We start from the raw sequence: 17,958 nt of genomic DNA on the forward strand, positions 1-17,958 counted from the left end.
CATAAATCACGCACAAAACGTACTCACAAGTACGGGTGCACGCAAATGAGCGTCTTATTTGTTACGTTGTTGTGTCTGAAGCGCACGCGCTTTTTGCAAACAAAGACTGCAATGATTGCAGTGACTTTTGTGCAGCCAATAACTATAACAGAATTGTTCTAGATAAACCCCCAGGCCAGCCAAGGCGTATGACCTTCCCCTCCTCGTCGCGGCGACATAAGGGCGCGTGAGGGAGCGTCGCTCCCCATCTCTAAGCCGGGCAAAGCACGCGTAGGAGAGTATGCCGCATGCTCATTGCACCACCATGCTGGTAATGCGGAAAACACAAGTACATTCCAAGGTTCTCGCGAGCAGCGAGAACCTTGGAATGTACTTAAGTGGTAGATACTTAGGTACTTGGGTACTTAGGGACTTAGGTACTTGGAATGTACCTAAGTGGTAGATATAAGTAGCTTGCCATTTGAAAGATGCAGGTTCTGCTCCGGGGTGGCTCAGTGGTTGACGCCTTGTTTTGACGACGCAGAGGTCCCACGTGCGATTCCACGCACGGGAGTGTTGTTTTTTTATAAATTTCTTTTTATTTCTTGTGTTTTCTCATATATATGTATATATATATATATATATATATATATGGTCGTAGGTTCGATTCCTGCTCACGGCTGGTTAATTTTTCATCCACATTTCTTTCTTCTTATTTACAATCAATTGGTTCTAATAACCTCCTCTGTACATTCCTTGGCATTACTGTCTGTTAGTCGATGATCATTACTGTCGATGATTGCTATCGCAAGAATATACATAAGTATGGCGATACAAGTATATCATAACTGGACAGCAAGTAGTGGATTTTCAACCAATTATACGAAGGAGGATGACGTAGTGCTTGTTGTTTTTTAGAATAAAGCCTGTTCCATTCGCGTGTCATTAAAGGTAAAAAAAAAGAGTGCTTATGAGTTTCCGTACGATTGAAGTGTTCATGTAGTGATGGCGTGTGTGTTTGTGCCGTGTTTGTCCTGTTTGTTTTAAACAAAGCTTGTTTGAAACTGTCGATCTTCATGTCTTTTTGAATTATATGATACATAAGTTTTAATCGCCAGGCTTGGCTTGTCTTTGTAGAGTGTAGATACCAGCCTATTTTATCAATGCCTCGGGTGAATCGTTTAGCCTATATTTATTGTAGACGCATTTTAGTGCTTTTCTTTGAACCGCTTCGAGTTCGTAAATGAGTTTGTTAGTGAAAGAAAACCAAACAACGTTAACGTATTCTAAAGTTGATCTGAGGAAGGTTTGGTATGCTAATAACTTTATGATAGGGGGCGCTAGTCTCAGGCATCTATTTAAAAAAAGTTCTCTTTATTGCAGTTGCAGTGATGCTGTTTACATATGGCATTCCCATCTGAAGTCACAGGTTAGTGTTAAGTCGAGGTATTTGTACTCAATAACTTCGTTGAGAGTGGCGCCAATTCAAGTGAAGGTAAAATCCAACGTGTTTATATCTAGTTACTGATAGAACAGCTGATTTTTATTAAAGTTCAGGGTCATTTCCCATTTTTTGCATTATTTAGATACTGAAGATAAAGAGTTGTTTAATGCAAGATGATTGCTATAAGAATCGATTACTTGGTATAAGACGCAGTCATGAGCGAAAAGCCTGACGTTGACAGGAATATTACAAGTTCGATCAATGATGTATATGAGAAATATGATTGTAGTCAGAAGGCGTTCTTGTGGAAGTCTGGGTGGAACGTTAGATTTACGAGAACGCTGCAGGTTGGCCCCGCCGTGGTGGTCTAGTGGCTAAGGTACTCGGCTGCTGACCCGCAGATCGCGGGTTCAAATCCCGGCTGCGGCCACTGCATTTCCGATGGAGGCGAAAATCTTGTAGGCCCGTGTGCTCAGATTTGGGTGCACGTTAAAGAACCCCATGTTGTCGAAATTTCCGGAGCCCTCCACTACGGCGTCTTTCATAATCATATGGTGGGTTTGAGACGTTAAACGCCACAAATCAATCAACGCTTCAGGTTGACTTCTGCGAACAGGGTGTGCTTACTAAGATAATCTTTTATCCACTTGACGATGGGCTCTTTCCCCAAGGTGACTTCGAGTTTACAAATTAGTTTGTGGTGTGACACATTGTCGAAATCTTCCTTGAAGTCTAAAAATATAAGAGCGATTTGTTTCTATTGGTCGACACTTACTGGTATATCGTGTACAAGTAGATGCGTGACTATGGAGACACCTTTTGGAAATGCGTGTTGAGAGGGTGCTAGTACTTTTTCTTTGCTAGATGTGTGGTTATGTGGTTTAAAATGATGTGTTCCAAACGTTTGCAGGCTGTGCATGTCAGTGAGATGGGTCTATGGATGGAGAGCTGAGTTTTACTTCCTAATTTCTGAATAGGAGTTAATGTAGCTGTTTTCCAGTCATTTGGAAGAATTCCTGAGGACAATGATTTGTTAAAGATAATGATCATGTACTTTGTCATCCACTCACCATATCTGCGAAAGAATGCATTTGATAAGTTGTCAGGTCCTGATAATTTCTTAGTCTAGTTTGAGTAGCAAGCCAAGTATGGCTGTTTCTGTCATTGAAAACTCACGAAGAAATTTCGATTCAGAAGGACGTGTGCAAGTGTGCCATCGCTATCTTTGAAAATAGAGCAGAAGTAGGGATTAGGCAGGTTAGCAGACCTTTGCTTGTCTACATATATGGTTCCTTTATGCCGGCAAGTTTTTGGGCTTATTTGGCCCCAGCATTTTGCTGAGGCTGACTCCAAATAGTTTGAGAGTGTATTGGTGAAGTACAAGTGTTTAGCTGTCTTTATTTTTAACTTCCTACATTCATTAGCCGTGCTGAGATTGAGATTTGTATATTTTATTGGGTTGGTTTTCAGTAGCTTTCTGATCCTCTTTACTTTGCGTTTGGCGTGTGTGACTTTGCGCGTTGCCCATGAATTATGCTTATTGAGTTTCTTTTTTTCAATTAGAACGCAATTATTTATACAACGAGAAATTATCGCTGTTAGCAGGAGCCACAAGGCTGTTGTTACGGGAAAGCTTCCCAAACGCTACGTACTCATCGGCAAAATGATCAAGTATATTAGTGCCTTCATCTTTACTGTAGTCTGGGTACACAGTTATTTATTGAGAGGCAAGAGTGTCGTAAATTAGTAATGGGCAAGATGTCATCGTAGATGCCATCCAGTAGACATAAACAGCTTCTTTGCTTATGAAGTGATGGCTGAGAAATATCAATCTAAAAATGAAGAGCTGAATCGCTGCACACGCGTAGGTTAAGTTAGTAGTTGTGTAATTTCGAGTGATAACATAAAATAAAATAACACAGCTGCACAAGGTGAAATATGCTGAATTGTGTGCCAGTTGAAATCAGGTGCATTAAAATGGCCGGCGATTATTATTCTGCATGACGGCGAATTTTGTTCTGTGTATTCATGCAATCAGCATATGATGGTAAAGTTGGACGAAGGAGTGCCGTGTACGCAGCCATTGATTACACTACATGAGTAATAAATCAGCTTACAAAATATTGCCTCAGCATCCGCAACATCGGGTAATACCGAAAACGAATTATCTTTTTTTTTTACTAGAATGACCACACCTCCGCTTCGTGTCATCTGATCTTTCCTGATGATAGCCTAGTTGGGCAGAGTTATCTCCTCATCTTTATTATCAGCTGTTAGCCAGGTTTCCGTTAGTATTACGAAATTTGGTTCAAACATAGGAAGCAAAGCTTCAATAGAATCAGTTTTTTTCAGTACGCTATAGAAATTTATGTTCAAAAAAGGTATGTTGGACATTATATTGGGTGAGGGTGAAGTTTTCGAGCACTTCGCTGTGGGATTTTGGTATTAGTATTGACGTAACCTGATTCCAAGGGAACAACACTATTGTTCTCTTCGTCCCAGTGGAACATATTTTCATTTATCCGTAGTTTTTCATAAATAAGTTCACTTTGTCGCCTGATTCTTTTCTTGATTTGGCGAAATGCCAGAATTTTTTTCATATAAACGCGCGCGTAGTGAAAAGTCTTCGGAAAATTAGAATCCTTATTCCTTTAACTTGGAACAATTATTCACGATTTTCGTTGTGTCCCGGAAATTCTGTAGTTTCAGAATTACTGGTCTTGTTTTTGTATTTGGCCTACCTAGTGTATGAATACGTTCGATACTTACAGTATCAAGTTTTAGGGCGTTTTTCAGTTCTAACGCGTCTTCGCTTTCTTTGGTTTGTTCTGGTATGCCATACACTAATAATTTAGATCTTCCAGAGTGGTTTTAGCGATTTTCCAGTCTTAGTTTTGATGTTGAAAGGACCTTCCGTGGGTTGGTGACCAATTCGGCAACAGACTAGATCTTTTTTTATGGTTGTAAGTCGCTTTAATTTGTAGTCTTTTGCACTTAGATGTTGTTCTTTTATTTCTTTTAGGTCATAATTTGTGGTAATTGCCCTTAAATGTATGGTACATCAGGACCTGGGTTTTATTCTACACCCCCAGCTGGTAGTAATAGTTTGGCGAGATGCACAGTGTCAAAGAAGAATTCACTCAACTGTGCAGGGCACGGCAGCACATTTAAACAATGCTCGTGTGAACGCATGCAATACTGAAAGTTTTTTCTCATCTGCGCAATGAACGCCAATGAATTATCTCTGTGCTTTTGCAGCCAGCTGCTGTGCCCTATTGCCCGCGCAAACATGTTGTACCTTCTTATAACCAAAATAACTTCGCATGCCACCAACGCCAAGTTCGAGCTCGAACAGTTGCTCAGTGTGGTCGACGAAGGCAGCTTACGCTGTTGCTGTGCGATGTCAGCTGGAATGTCTGGCTCTAATTCTGTTTTTTAGAATCACTGCTTAGTGCTGCCAGCATGCTGAATCGTAAATAAAGGTGTTCCGTGAAGTCCCAGCTTCTCTGTTTCCGCGGATTCAGCAAATGGCTAATTCCATTAAACATAAACGTGCACAGGCATACTAAAAACGCTGAAAAAGAATACAAGAAATAGCAAACAGAGGCAAAAGGCGTTTCATACGTTTGATACGCATGAAAATTGCGCCTGCACCTTATGTTCACTACGAATGCGCATTTTGTTCACACACGTACAGACACTTTCTGACATTCATGTACACGATATGTCAAAACTTTTTTACATATCTTGTACCAAATGCGTGCTAATAAATGATTTGTGCAATGAAAAACAATCAACGCTTAACCTACTGAGAATACACTTGTCTTACACATTAAAATGAAAACAAAAGAGGAACAAAACTTGATGCATCGCATTACGTTTGTTCATAGAGAGGGTAAAATAGTTACTGAACAACGAGGCGTTACGCTGTTTCATCAAGCCTGGACAAAGCGGCATCTGAATTTGTCCCGAGTGCGCCGCCGTCGTTGCTACTGAACCTCGTATAGACCTTGTCATTGTCATTTATTTTGAGTGAAATGCTTGGTCACCTCGCTACTGTCCGCTGTTGTAGCAGAGCACCTTATTATTCAATTTTTGCTGCAGGCACCGACGTGACCGCCGGAGACGGCGTTTACAGTGCTGCGTTCATCACTTTAGATGTGGCCGGTCGCTATGCGGTTCAAGTACGTGCCAGGGGTCGTCGAGGTATGTTGTATGTGTTTATCTTGTGGCATATAACATAGTTGTATGCGACTACCGATTGCACCTTCGAAAAAAAAAGCTTGAGCGCCGGGACAAGGACGCTCTTCAAAATCGCATGCAAGCTTTAGGTATATTGTATTAAGCGCGTAGTTGTCATTATCACCGTATTTTACTGTTTGGCCGTAAACATGCAGCACCAAAAAGAACTCTTCTTGCAGTTTTATGGCCGTAGCAGAAAAAAACAGGAAAAGTAACAGAAGAAAGTATAATGCTTTCATTTTTGAACATTAATAATAGGACACCGTGTTTACGAGTAAATAAAAAAAAGCTTTGATAAACACTTGAGAGTAAAACTTTTGACAGTACATATATTTACAATAACGTCCAAATTAAAAAAAAATTAACGTTCACAGTGTATTTTCAAATCTGACAATCAGCATTGAGAAAAGGAACGCACTTCTACTGACGGCAGCAACCTAGTTAATTAAGCTTACGTCTATGTCTACTGCACATTCTAAGCCAAAAAGAACTGAAGTGGGGTATGCCATTAGTCCCTTAGGGGACTAAATGTGCTGCCACAGATTTTGAATCAATGTTGGACTTACTGCGGGAGCACCTGCAAGGGTTCAACTGTTACCCCCTAGCACTTACTCCGCTTGGCTTAAGTGTTGGTCCTAGCAGAATGCTTCAGGGCAACTAAGAGTTGAATCGTCTCGACGAATGGCAAAAAATTGGCGACGCTGCACTTGTGGAGTATATTTAAGTTTATTAAATTTGAATAAACACTGAATAAGCAGCACATTAGTCAAGCAACACTTACATATACATATATATGCGTAAAAGTAGAACACCGTAAACACTGACCCCCCGCGCTACACTACAGAGAACGAACTATCGAATATATATAGCACAGTATTTTGACCTCCGATGTAGTGCCGGCGGGCGACTTTTACTCGGCTTAAATAAACAATAAACATTGACACCGTAACGTGGAAATTTACATGAGCTAATTCGTAGCACAGAAGCGCACCGGTATATTAATATGTATCCATCTATTCTTCAAGAACCCTCCAGTCAGAGAATACGAATTATTAGCTGACATTCTATCATGTCAGCCGAACCAGCTTTCGCAGTACTGGTGCACAAGTGCACAAACACAAACATAGCATCAGCGCTTAGGCAGGAAAGCCGGCGAAGCAGCCAGGCACCCCGCTGATGCCATACCGTGTCGGCTTGCCGACGGCGTCGCTAGGCTTACGACGAGTACGGCTAAACGACCACCAGCGATCGCAGCATGCGGCTGGTGTGGAATTTTCGTCATCATTTTTTTCATAGTCACAAACGAACAATAGGTAAGTGTCCCATGTTCGCGGTGTCTTACGGAGTGCTGTGGATAACTGTATATTTACAGCCACGAGACCGTTCGCAGGCATGGTTCTTTCATCATGCTGGTATGGGCTGTTCTATGCGCTTCCCGCACAGCCGCTACGCCCGTGCCAGGACCCCTACCGCATGCAAGCGGGAGACCAATAAGCCAATTGGCGACGCTTTTTCACGCTCTGCAGCGTCGCCAATTGGCCTTTATGTCTCTCGCTTGCGTGCGGTAGGGGTGGCGGCATGTGCATTACGGATGTGCGGAAAGGGTGTGGAACGGCCCCTAAGTCATTCGCCGTGTATCGCCCGCCGCGCGATTACTCGTATTCGTGATCGCCTACACGCTGTTTAATAGCGATTGTCGCATGGAGAAAAAGACATAAGTTTGTCTGAGCTATAGTTCAGAAGACTATATTTTCTGTGAAAGAAATTGTATGCGACGCTTCCTTCGCGTGTGCCGGCAATGCACTCACATCTGCAGCCAGCTTGATACCGATGACGTACGAAGCCTACATTTTCTATATATCGCTTTGAAGTGGTGGTCACTGTGTGAGTACACGACCACTGACGTAGAGCTTACTTTTATTAGCGTTGTCAGTGTTCTTCGTGGTTCAAACTAATTAAGCACATTGAAGCGAGTTATTCATATCGCCCGTGTTTGGCAACTTTCACTTGGTTTCGCACCACCCATGCCGGCGTGGCAGAAACGCGAGGGCGCTTGCTGTGTGCTCTGACTGCGTTCTGTACTACCTGCCTCTCATAACATCTTCTATTCGTTTCATGGTGCGTCGCTTTTACAGTGGCGTATAGCCTATATAACTTGTTTTCATGATCGCCGACCATGCTGAGCATTGCAGTGCAGCATCGACAGAAGGCAATCGCGGCCGAATTGCCCTCCCCGTTGGTCTCTTCATTGCCGGGTGTTTGCGTACGACACGCACAGTCGTGCATTTAGTCCCTGTTGGATGAACCATTCTTCTGTTGGTTTAATGATTGCCGTTAGTCCAACTAAATTTCAGCCTAATGTGCAGCAAGCTCTGAAGGAGACCTGTAACACTTTTGATCATGGTCAGAAAACACTGCCGATTGGTAGTCGAGGCTCCCGAGAACACGCGGGTCAAATATAACGCAGCACGCGGCCTGAAATATACAATAAATGGTCAAAGCCAGCTAACAATTGCTTTCTCTTCAATGTCGAAAGACGTGACCGGCTCTGAGTCACTACAGGCCATGCCATGTAAGAGTCAGTCATTGGCTGATTTGAGCAAGGCGTACTCGGTGCTTATAGGGATCGCCGAAAGATACCGCGATGCGTTCACGCGTGTGCGCGCGATCACACCTAACAGGATTGAATCATGCATTCGAAAAAAAAAACAGAAAGGAAAAGTGCTCAAGGTCATAAGGCTCGCGTGCCGCTCTTTCTTCTCCTATGCCATTCCTCCCTGCTTAGTTTTCAGTGCTTTCGTCAGGAGTAGAAAAGAGAGAATGAAAGAGCATTGTGTAATAAATCTTTGTAACTTCGCTTCTACTGCAAGAATTCTGAAAATGTTTGCGGTGGTGAAGTCATGAGGCACTGATATCCTTTGCTTTATTTAATAAAAGTATGTTTCATTCAAGTACTTGTGCTTGTATCTATTGGGTTTGCACTTTCAGACATCTAAAGTACACTTCGTGTGTTCACGTGTTTGCGCATTCAGATTTCCTTCCATGTCATATTTTTGAACTTTGAAAATATTATAACTTTATTTTTCTTCAAGAACATGATGAACGATGATGTTTGTTATAGCACAAGAGCGTTCGTCTTCTTGTCCCTTTGTCGTAGTTCTGTTCTCGGGCTTTAACAATCGCCATGTTCTACCTCATTGCCCAAACCACCACGCTTCCAAGTAACATGATGGAGCCTTGAAGAAAAAGCTGAAAAGCAGGTTGTCTGCCTCCTTGCTTGCATCGCACATAACTTTACTTTAGCGAGTTTACAGCACTGCACATCAACAGCCCTATTTAGAAGGTATTCAGGGGTGTAGCTAAGTGGGTAGAGCACTCGTTTCGCGTGCGAGAGGTCCTGTGATTAAGAAGGTAAATTAGACGGATGTGAGAAGAAATGAAAAGATAGAAAAACACGGATATCATTAAGAATACCACGATTGTTTGCGGGAAATATATTAAGTATGAACGCAGTGCAGAAACTTACAATGCAGCATTAAACAATGAGTTTGAAATAATCCGACAATTACGAGAAATAGATTCGGGTAAACGCCAATGTTCCTCCAAGAAAATGTGCTCCAAAAACACCCTCCAAATTTCAAGAAAAATTGGCTGGGAAAAACCAGCGAGCCCTATAGTTATGGAGCAGTAGTACCTTTACTAGATGTAAAAGTAGAATTTTACTCCTAAATAGTATTATAGTTGGTTTCCGCTCATGCTAATCTTTAACAAAATGACTTCATGTGTTCAACGTGTGCGTAATTGCTTTTTCACCTTGCCTAGTGTAGTAGCAGGGATAGTTAGTCCCATGTGCCTGGTTAACAGAAAAAGCGACAAGGTAAGCATGCGTAGGTTTCAAGGAACATTATTACGTTGTGGTACTTGAACTGGTATAGCGCATTACTGGGGAAGAAAAAACGGCCGAACAGACCGACACAAGAAGACAGAGCGCTAGTTCTCTTGTGTCGCGCTCTGCTCGGCCGTTTCTTCTGCCCCCGTAATGCGCTATACCAGTTCAAGTACGACGAACCAACTCGCCCAATCTTCAACACTCGTGTACGTTATGGTACTTTAGGAACTATCACGAAACAAACACTAAGATAAATGCACCCAAACTAACTAAAACCTGAACAGCTGACGTTTCAATGTACGTGAAACCAACTAAGATGGTTTTAAGAATGCAAGCGTTGTAACCCAAGAAACTTCCGGTCACCACATTTACCAGCTCATAACTTCGAAACTCAAAGCACGTTTTTAAGTTCGTCTTCAAGGGAAAGGAAAGTCTCTTATTAGTTTTTCAAATAAAGGGATGCGTGTTATGTTTAAGAGAATCCCTTATAGTTTCTATGCAGCTTTATGAAATATCAATTTGAATATATATTGCCAAATAGAGGAAGAGAAGTGTAGAAAATGAGCGCGCTATATTCTTAAGTTCTTCTTGCCTATGGTTTCTATTAAGGCACATCGGTGGACGACATGATGTCATCAAGGACGTCTGCTTGTAAACAGTGAAAGAATAAATAAAGCGCACGGCTTGTAGATACAATTATCTCGAGGAGGCGACACTGTGTGTCCAGCGACGAGCCTCGTCGGAAGCGAGCCCAGGCACGCCGGTGGCACACGTCCCACGTGTGGTCTCGGCAGGAGACAAGCCCTCTGTAAAGCCTCACGTCCGAATACACCTTCTGCTGTCCCTGGTGGCGGTGGCAATCAAGAACCGGTCTTCCCAGTCTCAAACGCTAAAAGAGCAGGATCTGCACGTGGTACCGGTGGCCCAAGGCTGGTACCTTAGCTTCCGGCCAAGATCTCCAGGAACTGTCAGGAGCAGCTCTAGAGACTGCGTCTTGGTTTGGCGTGTCCTAGCTGAAGCCTTTGCTCGACCACCACACAAACACCAGGCTCTCGACGGGCACGACTAATAGAACCATCAAGGACAGCGCCCTGGTCCGGCTGAGCCCTCTGCGCGTTTCACAAGCGCTTCTTTTCTTTTAGGGGCGAAGCTCCTTGAAGCGCCACCCGTTCGTCCCTCGTCGTAGTACGTAACATGTCTTACGCTATTACCTGCAAGGTGGTGCCGGTGGGAGATTTGTCCTGTGCGTTGTTGAACAATAAAAATTCCCAGCGTCCGCGTTAACTAAAAGCCGAATTCTCCTGTCTCTCATTCCCCATCAGCAGACATTGGCATGTACATTGAGCACTATGTGAAAAGAATGGTTTGCTACGTTATACTCGCTGGGCGTGACCTCCTTAGTTTTAGAAAGGTTTAGCGAGCGTTGGGCCACAGTGCCATGAATACAGTGAACTAGTATATACCATGAACTCGAGGTGGTTAAAGGTGGGAAGTAAACACGAAGCGCAAGCCGTAAAAAAAGTGTTCGTGTGCCACCACTCGTTTGGTCCTTGGAATGTCTGCTGGATGGTGGTGCTTCTATATGCGGAATATATGATGAAAAGACGCGAGATGGTTGTACTTGGAGCGTTGACTAGACGGACGAACGGACACACAGACAGATGGATGGACGGACGCACGGATGGCTGCACGGACGGATGGACGCATGGATGGACGCGCGGACAAACGAACAAACGCACGCACGGACGGGCGGATGGAGGCATGGATTGACACACAGGCGGACGCATGAACGGACGGAAGCAAAAACGAATGGGCGGACGGATGGTTTGCCCCCATCTCCATCGTTCACCCCATAGATATGCTGCCATTTCTTCTTCTTGCTCTGTTTTCGTGCCCACTGCCACGCGTGTCACCTGCCGCCAGCTCACCTTCTTGTCATCGGGCTTATCTTCCTCGAACACTCACACAATGATTTCAAAGTTGCCCAAATGTTCACACGAACGTGAATTCACTCTAAAAGCTTTGTCCATTCGTTACACATATGCTAATGATCTTAGGCAGAGGAGGTTCATAAGGAGAAATTCATCCCGTTTAGCCATGCTCGGCAAAATGATTTCCCTTTTCTCGCATGCTATATACGTAAAGCATAATGCATCACACGCGCATGGACTTTACCGTTATGAAAAGTGATAACTGAGCTTTGGATATTGAGCACGTAGCTTAATCATGTGGGTCGCTATGGCATCAATCGTTGTCTTTTGTCAGAAGGCACAAATTCGAAAAAATAAGAAACGCAAAATACACGCGTATTGTATATGATGCTGCAAGATGTGCTTAACGTTTTCGAAGATGTATAAGTAAAAATTTATAGGTTATCACTTGTGAGAAAAAAAACCATGAAAGATCTTTTTCTAAACAAACAGTGCTACTGACACATTTGGTCCCCTTTTGCGAGCTAAATTTGTAGGCGTCTTTTAGAACAATTGGTCATACAAACAAAAGTACCACTACGTTTAGTTGGTTGGTTGGAAACAACTTGGTCGGTTGGTAACAAGCTCCGCTAGACTAATAGTTGAGCAGAGCTTCTGCCTACCTGGATTTTTGCCTGCCGTTTGAAGACGTCAAGGCCTTGCCTCACCGCCGCCTCGCGAGCCTGATGGACAGCGCAAGGTTGGTCGCCGATGTTAGGGCTACGCGAGGCAACGCTCCACCACGGTGCAAGCGTTCAGGAGTCTTGCGAATCTTTAGTACAATCACAGGGCATGTGGGTTAATTTGGTGACCTCAATACAGCAGACCTTGCATCTTGTAGGCTAATTTCTGCTGCATCTTCTACATTGCATACTCAAAACTGTGCAATCCCGCAATGCAGACGATTGATTGATATGTGAAGTTTAACGTCCTAATACCACCATATGATTGTGAGAGGCGCCGTAGTGGAGGGCTTCGGAGATTTCGATCACCTAGGGTTCTTAAACGAGCACCGAAATATGAGCACAAGGGCTCACAGCACTTTCGCCTTCCTTTAAAATGCAGCCACCGCAGCCGGGATTAGATTTCGTGAACTGTGGGTAAGCAGCTTAGTACTGTAGCCACTACATCATTGCAACAGGGTGGCAAAGCAGTGGATTTTCCCAATAAACACATGCAGGCACACCTCTACGGACATGCAATTAGTCGTCATGTTTCAGCGGAAAAAGTTCAAGTAAATTGAGAATTGAATGATTCGAAGGCACTTTACAATCTCAAAATTTGCGCATTGACTCTATACGGGAGCAGTATCAGTGGTCAACCATTATATAGTGGTGAGCATGCAAATTAGAATATACTAAATAACACGAGCTCCACCACACCAGTCCAAGGCAACAGTCTACGAAGTTGTACCCTAAATTAGCGTTGGAAATATGGAAGCCAGTATTGAGCTTTTGCTCGTTCACGCGCACGGTGTGTATTATCTATAAAAAGGCGTGTTCCTGGTATGGTGGGCAGACGCTCAGCTTGGTGATGCACTCTACTTAGGGCGCACGCGTAAAAGTTAATTGCCTGTAATTTCAGCGTCTTTTTCGTCAACCGAAAACGTCAAATATTTATAGCATGTTAGCGTAAGTCAAGCCTAAACCAAGGAAGCCTGTCGAACTTGCCTTCAGCTGCAGATTTATACTATTGTGTCACCATGCATGCTTAAAGGGTCCCTCTAACACTTTTCGCGACTTCATAGTTTTACACGTTTTTCTTGCTGATTTCGTACGCTGAAGGTTTAAGAGATTTAGGTGTCACAAGCACGGCAGTGATTGGGGCACGCAGCGCAAATTTATTCCGCGTAGAGATATCAAAATACAACGAATTGAATGTCTACCCAAACTCAATTTTAGCGGGCTCACATGGCCGTATTTTCGTCGCCCAGTGACGTCAAAAGGCTGCTCAATGAAATGAACTGAAAGCTCTGCCGTACAGGAAGATCGCATGACATATTGCCCGTTATGTGCAACTATATAGAGTTTCATACAGTTATACCTAGAGAAGAATCTGGCGTTGTAATTGTGTACCCCCCTGGGAATAATAGGAAGTACAGGCTTCGGATTGGATTGTGTTAACTAGCAAACTGCCTGCGAATCTTTTCTTCCTGTTTCAGATTCATTTGTCGCGCAGCACGGGTAGTGGGATGCGGTAAAGAGCACTGAAGCAGCGAGTGCCTTTGTTATTTAAAGAGGCTTAACACCTCTATACTCGGCCACAGCTTCCTGTGGCAGCACAGACAAAGCTACACTCTAAGCCAAAAAGGAGAAAAGTTGGGTATGCCGTAGGTTCTTTAGGGGACGAAATGGGCTGCAATAGAATTTGAACTAACTTTGGACTAACTGCGGGAGCAACTGCAACGTTTCACCTGTTACCCCCTAGCACTTAATCCACATTGGTTTTAATGTTGGTCCTAGCAGAATGCTTCAGTAGGACTTACAGTTGAACCGCCTGGACAATTAACAAAAAATGACGACACTGCACTTGGTCATGCAACACACACACACATATGTATATATACGCACTAATGTTTCAAAGTAAACACCGCAAGCACTGACCACCCGTGCTACACTACAGAGATCGAACTATAGGATATATATAGCACAGTAGTTTGACCTCCCATGTAGTGCAAGTTGGCGACTTTTACTCGGCTCAAAAAAACTATTAACATTAACATCGTAGCGTGGAAATTTACATGGTCTAATTGGTAGCACAAAAGCGCACCGGTAAATTATTATCTATCCATCTATTCTTAAAGATCCCTCCAGTCAGAGAATACGAATTATTAGCTGGCATTCAATCATGTTGACGGAAGCAGCATTCGCAGTGCTGGTGCACGAGTCCGCAAACACAAACATAGCATCAGCGCTCATGCAGGAAAGCCAGCGAAGCAGCCAGGCACCCCACCGATGCCATACTGTGCCAGCTTGCTGACGGCGTCACTAGGATTTTGAGGGGTACGGCTAAACGACCACCGGTGATCGCAGCATGCGGCTCGTGTGGAATTTTCATCATTATTTTATAGTCACAAATGAAAAATATGTAGGTGTCCATGTTCTCGTTGTCTTACGGAGCGATGTAGATATCTGTATACACAGGGGTGAGATCGTTCGCAGGCACGGTTCTTTCATCGTGCGGGTAAGTCGCTCGATGTGCACCGCCGGCCGCAAGTTTAGTCGTATCCGCGATCGCCTTCACGCTGTGTGTTTGACAACAATTGTCGCATGGAGAAAAATACATAGGTTTATCTGAACTATTCATGCAGGAGACATTTTTTTCTTTGAAAAAAATTGTATGCGACGTTTCCTTCGCACGTGCCGGCAATGCACTGACACTGCCAGCCAGCTTGATACCGATGACGTACAAAGCCTACTTTTTATTTATATCTCTTTGAAGTAGTGGCCAGTGACCGTGCGAGTACACGACTGCTAACAAACAGCCTACTTTTATTAGCGTTGTCAGTGTTCTTCGTAGTTCATACTAATTAAGCACAGTGAAGCGAGTTATTCGCATTGCCCGTGTTTGGCAACTTTCAATTGGGTTTGGCCCACCTTTGCCGACATGATGGAAACGCGAGGGCGTTCGCCGTGTGGAATGACTGCATGTTGTACTTGCCTTTTATGACATTTTCTATTCGCTTTCACAGTGGCGTATAGTCATTATAACTCATTTTCGTGATCGTCGAGCGCACCAAGCTTTTCAGTGCTGCATCGACAGAAGGCGATAGCGGCGCACTAACCCTCCCCGTTGGTCCCTTAATTGCTGGGCGTTTGCGCACGACACGCACTGTCACGCATTTAGTTCCTGTTGGACGAACCGCTCGTTCGCTGGTTTAACGACTACAGTTAGGTCAACTTTGCCGAATTTCGGCTTAGAGTGTACGGGGGCGGAGATTCTGCACATGTGTAACTACGCCAAGTTGTCTGTTTTTGTGCAAATTCGGTTTTGATTTCGCAAGTGCAATCAACATGTTCTATTGCACACGACCACCATACAATAAATCGTACAATTATTTGGGAAGAAATAGATAAAATATTCATGCTTTCAAGGGAAAGAACACGAAGCTTCTCTGAGGCCTTAGGATAAATTTCAGGGAAAAAAAGGTACAGAGTACTGGACGATTGGAACAATGCAAAGCCAAGAAACCATTTCCTAAATTTTATTGCATACTCGATCGACATTAATGTTTTTCTTCTGTTAGAGAGGCAACCACTTTCTGCAGACGCTCTCGTTATTTTTTTTATCGGACGCGAAGGCAATGATGGGAAGCATATATCGTGGCACCGATCGGTTAAGAGTGGGTGTCTGGCGTTCGTAAATCGAAGTGGGCGAAACGCAATCTTAACTCTGCCAAGAACGCAGTTTTCGCACAGTCAACAAGGTAATATACATGAACGCGCCGGTTACCCAGGCAAACCGCAAGAAATCATTCCCTCCGTGGGCGGGGACGGGAGCGGTTTAAAATACGCAATCTTCAGCGTTATTTTACCAACAATAGTAGACAGCCAAAACACCAGCCACGTATGCACCACAATTAAAGAAAAGGCTTATTAGTTTTTCATACACTTTCCAATCGCACTTTTTCTTCCAAGCAGCGGGTGTTGCTCAAGATTGCAGGTCACCGGTGTCACTTTCAATGTGGCTACAGTGAGCAAAGTCCCACTTTTGCGGATGACTTCAATTGCACACATATTCTCGGCGATTACATATGCGTAAAACAAAATGTTTAACGACGCACTGCTGCCTTCGTTTTTTTCTGCTCGACGAATACACCTAACGAACACGCACTCATGCTCACTCACAAAATGTTAACTTGCTGCAACCGAGCGACGCCATCTTTGTTTACCGGGGCAGGGAAAAGGTGAAAGGGAACCAGAAAACTAGAAAAAGCAAAAAACGAAAACCTACACGGGTGATCTTTTATGATATAAATGCTGTTGCGGGGGTTTATTGAGGTTCACAGTGACCGGGAAGATAGCAGCAGCAGCAGGCAAAGCGTAGCCAGGAAACGAACAGCTGAGCGAGCCCGGCGATGGCAATGTGTTTTCGCATGTGTCCATCTTCTTCCTCACAATTACCCCCGGTATCGAGAGGTAGCCATCCTGACAACCTAGAGAGAGGTCAGAGGGTCATAATACGGCTTGACAGGGTTAATGTGGACTGTTTCTCGCCCCCGACGACGAAGGTCGGAAGATGGCGTAACGGGTTCAACCACATAATTAACAGGAGAGGTCTGCGCAACCACGCGGTAGGGTCCGTGCTACTTCGGAAGAAGCTTAGACGAAAGGCGGGGAGCAGGAACTGGCGGGACCCAAAGCTACACAATAGAGTCGACGGTGAAAGAGTCAGGAGGGATGTCGGAGTCGTGACGCTGTTTTTGGCGACACTGTTGGTCATAGGTGAAAGAACGGGCCAGTTGTCGGCATTTTTCGGCGTGGTGAGCCACCACAGACACGGGCTGGTAGTTGTCAACGTCTGGATGATATGGCAGAATCTTATCAATGGAGCTAGTGGGTTCACGGCAGTATAGGAAGAAGAATGGTGAAAATCTAGTGATGGCTTGGGAGGCAGTGTTAAAGGTGAATGTGACAAATGGAAGATTAAGATCTCGCTTGCAGTGGTCTGACGCAACGTACATGGACAACACGTCACCCAGAGTTTGGTTAAATCGTTCCGTTAATCCGTTTCTCTGCGGGTGATATGCGGTAGTGGTGCGGTGAATAATTTTGCATTCGGATAGGAGTGATTGCAACATGTCTGAGAGAAATACACGGCCGCAATCACTGAGCAGTTCACGAGGGGCGCCACGGCGGAGAACAACGCTGTCTAGGATAAATGAGGAAACGTCCTTGGCTGTTGCGGAAGGTAATGCAGCGGTTTCGGCGTATCTTGTGAAGTGATCCACGGCGACGACGATCCAGCGGTTGCCAGCACCAATGCATGGAAGAGGTCCGTACAAGTCAATGCCAACGCGATAAAAGGGGTGGGCTGGGCAGGGAAGCGGCTGGAGAGGTGCTGTGGAGAGGTGCAAGACTGGTTTGCGTCGTTGGCAGGCGAGGCATGAGCGGACGTATTTGGACACGAAGCGGTACATTCCGTGCCAATAACAGCGTATGCGAAGGCGGGTGTACGTCTTGAACACGCCACCGTGGCTACACTGCGGGTCATTGTGGAAAGCAGAGCAAATATTTCGACGAAGATGGCGGGGCACGACCAATAACCATGTGCGACCATCGTTCTCGTAGTTACGGCGGTATAAAAGACTATCGCGGTTAGCGTAATGCTGCACTTAGCGGCGTAGTGCTCGTGGAGCCAGGGTGGTCAGGGGCTTGACAAAAAGTTTAGAATTGTGGCGATCCAAGGGTCATTTCGTTGCTCCGAGGCCATGT

The 17,958-nt window shown here is 44.5% G+C and overlaps 1 protein-coding gene across 1 annotated transcript in view; it reads left to right on the forward strand.

Annotated features, from left to right (window-relative positions):
* The window catches only part of LOC119159806 (calcium-activated chloride channel regulator 2-like), a 665,495-nt gene that overhangs the window by 535,640 nt on the left and 111,897 nt on the right, over positions 1-17,958 (forward strand). The window contains exon 12 of the mRNA XM_075888302.1: positions 5,528-5,629. Coding sequence (XP_075744417.1) covers positions 5,528-5,629 — 102 coding nt within the window. The remainder of the gene's footprint in view (positions 1-5,527; positions 5,630-17,958) is intronic.

Source organism: Rhipicephalus microplus, chromosome 3, assembly GCF_043290135.1.
Source record: "Rhipicephalus microplus isolate Deutch F79 chromosome 3, USDA_Rmic, whole genome shotgun sequence".
Classification (NCBI taxonomy): domain Eukaryota; kingdom Metazoa; phylum Arthropoda; class Arachnida; order Ixodida; family Ixodidae; genus Rhipicephalus; species Rhipicephalus microplus.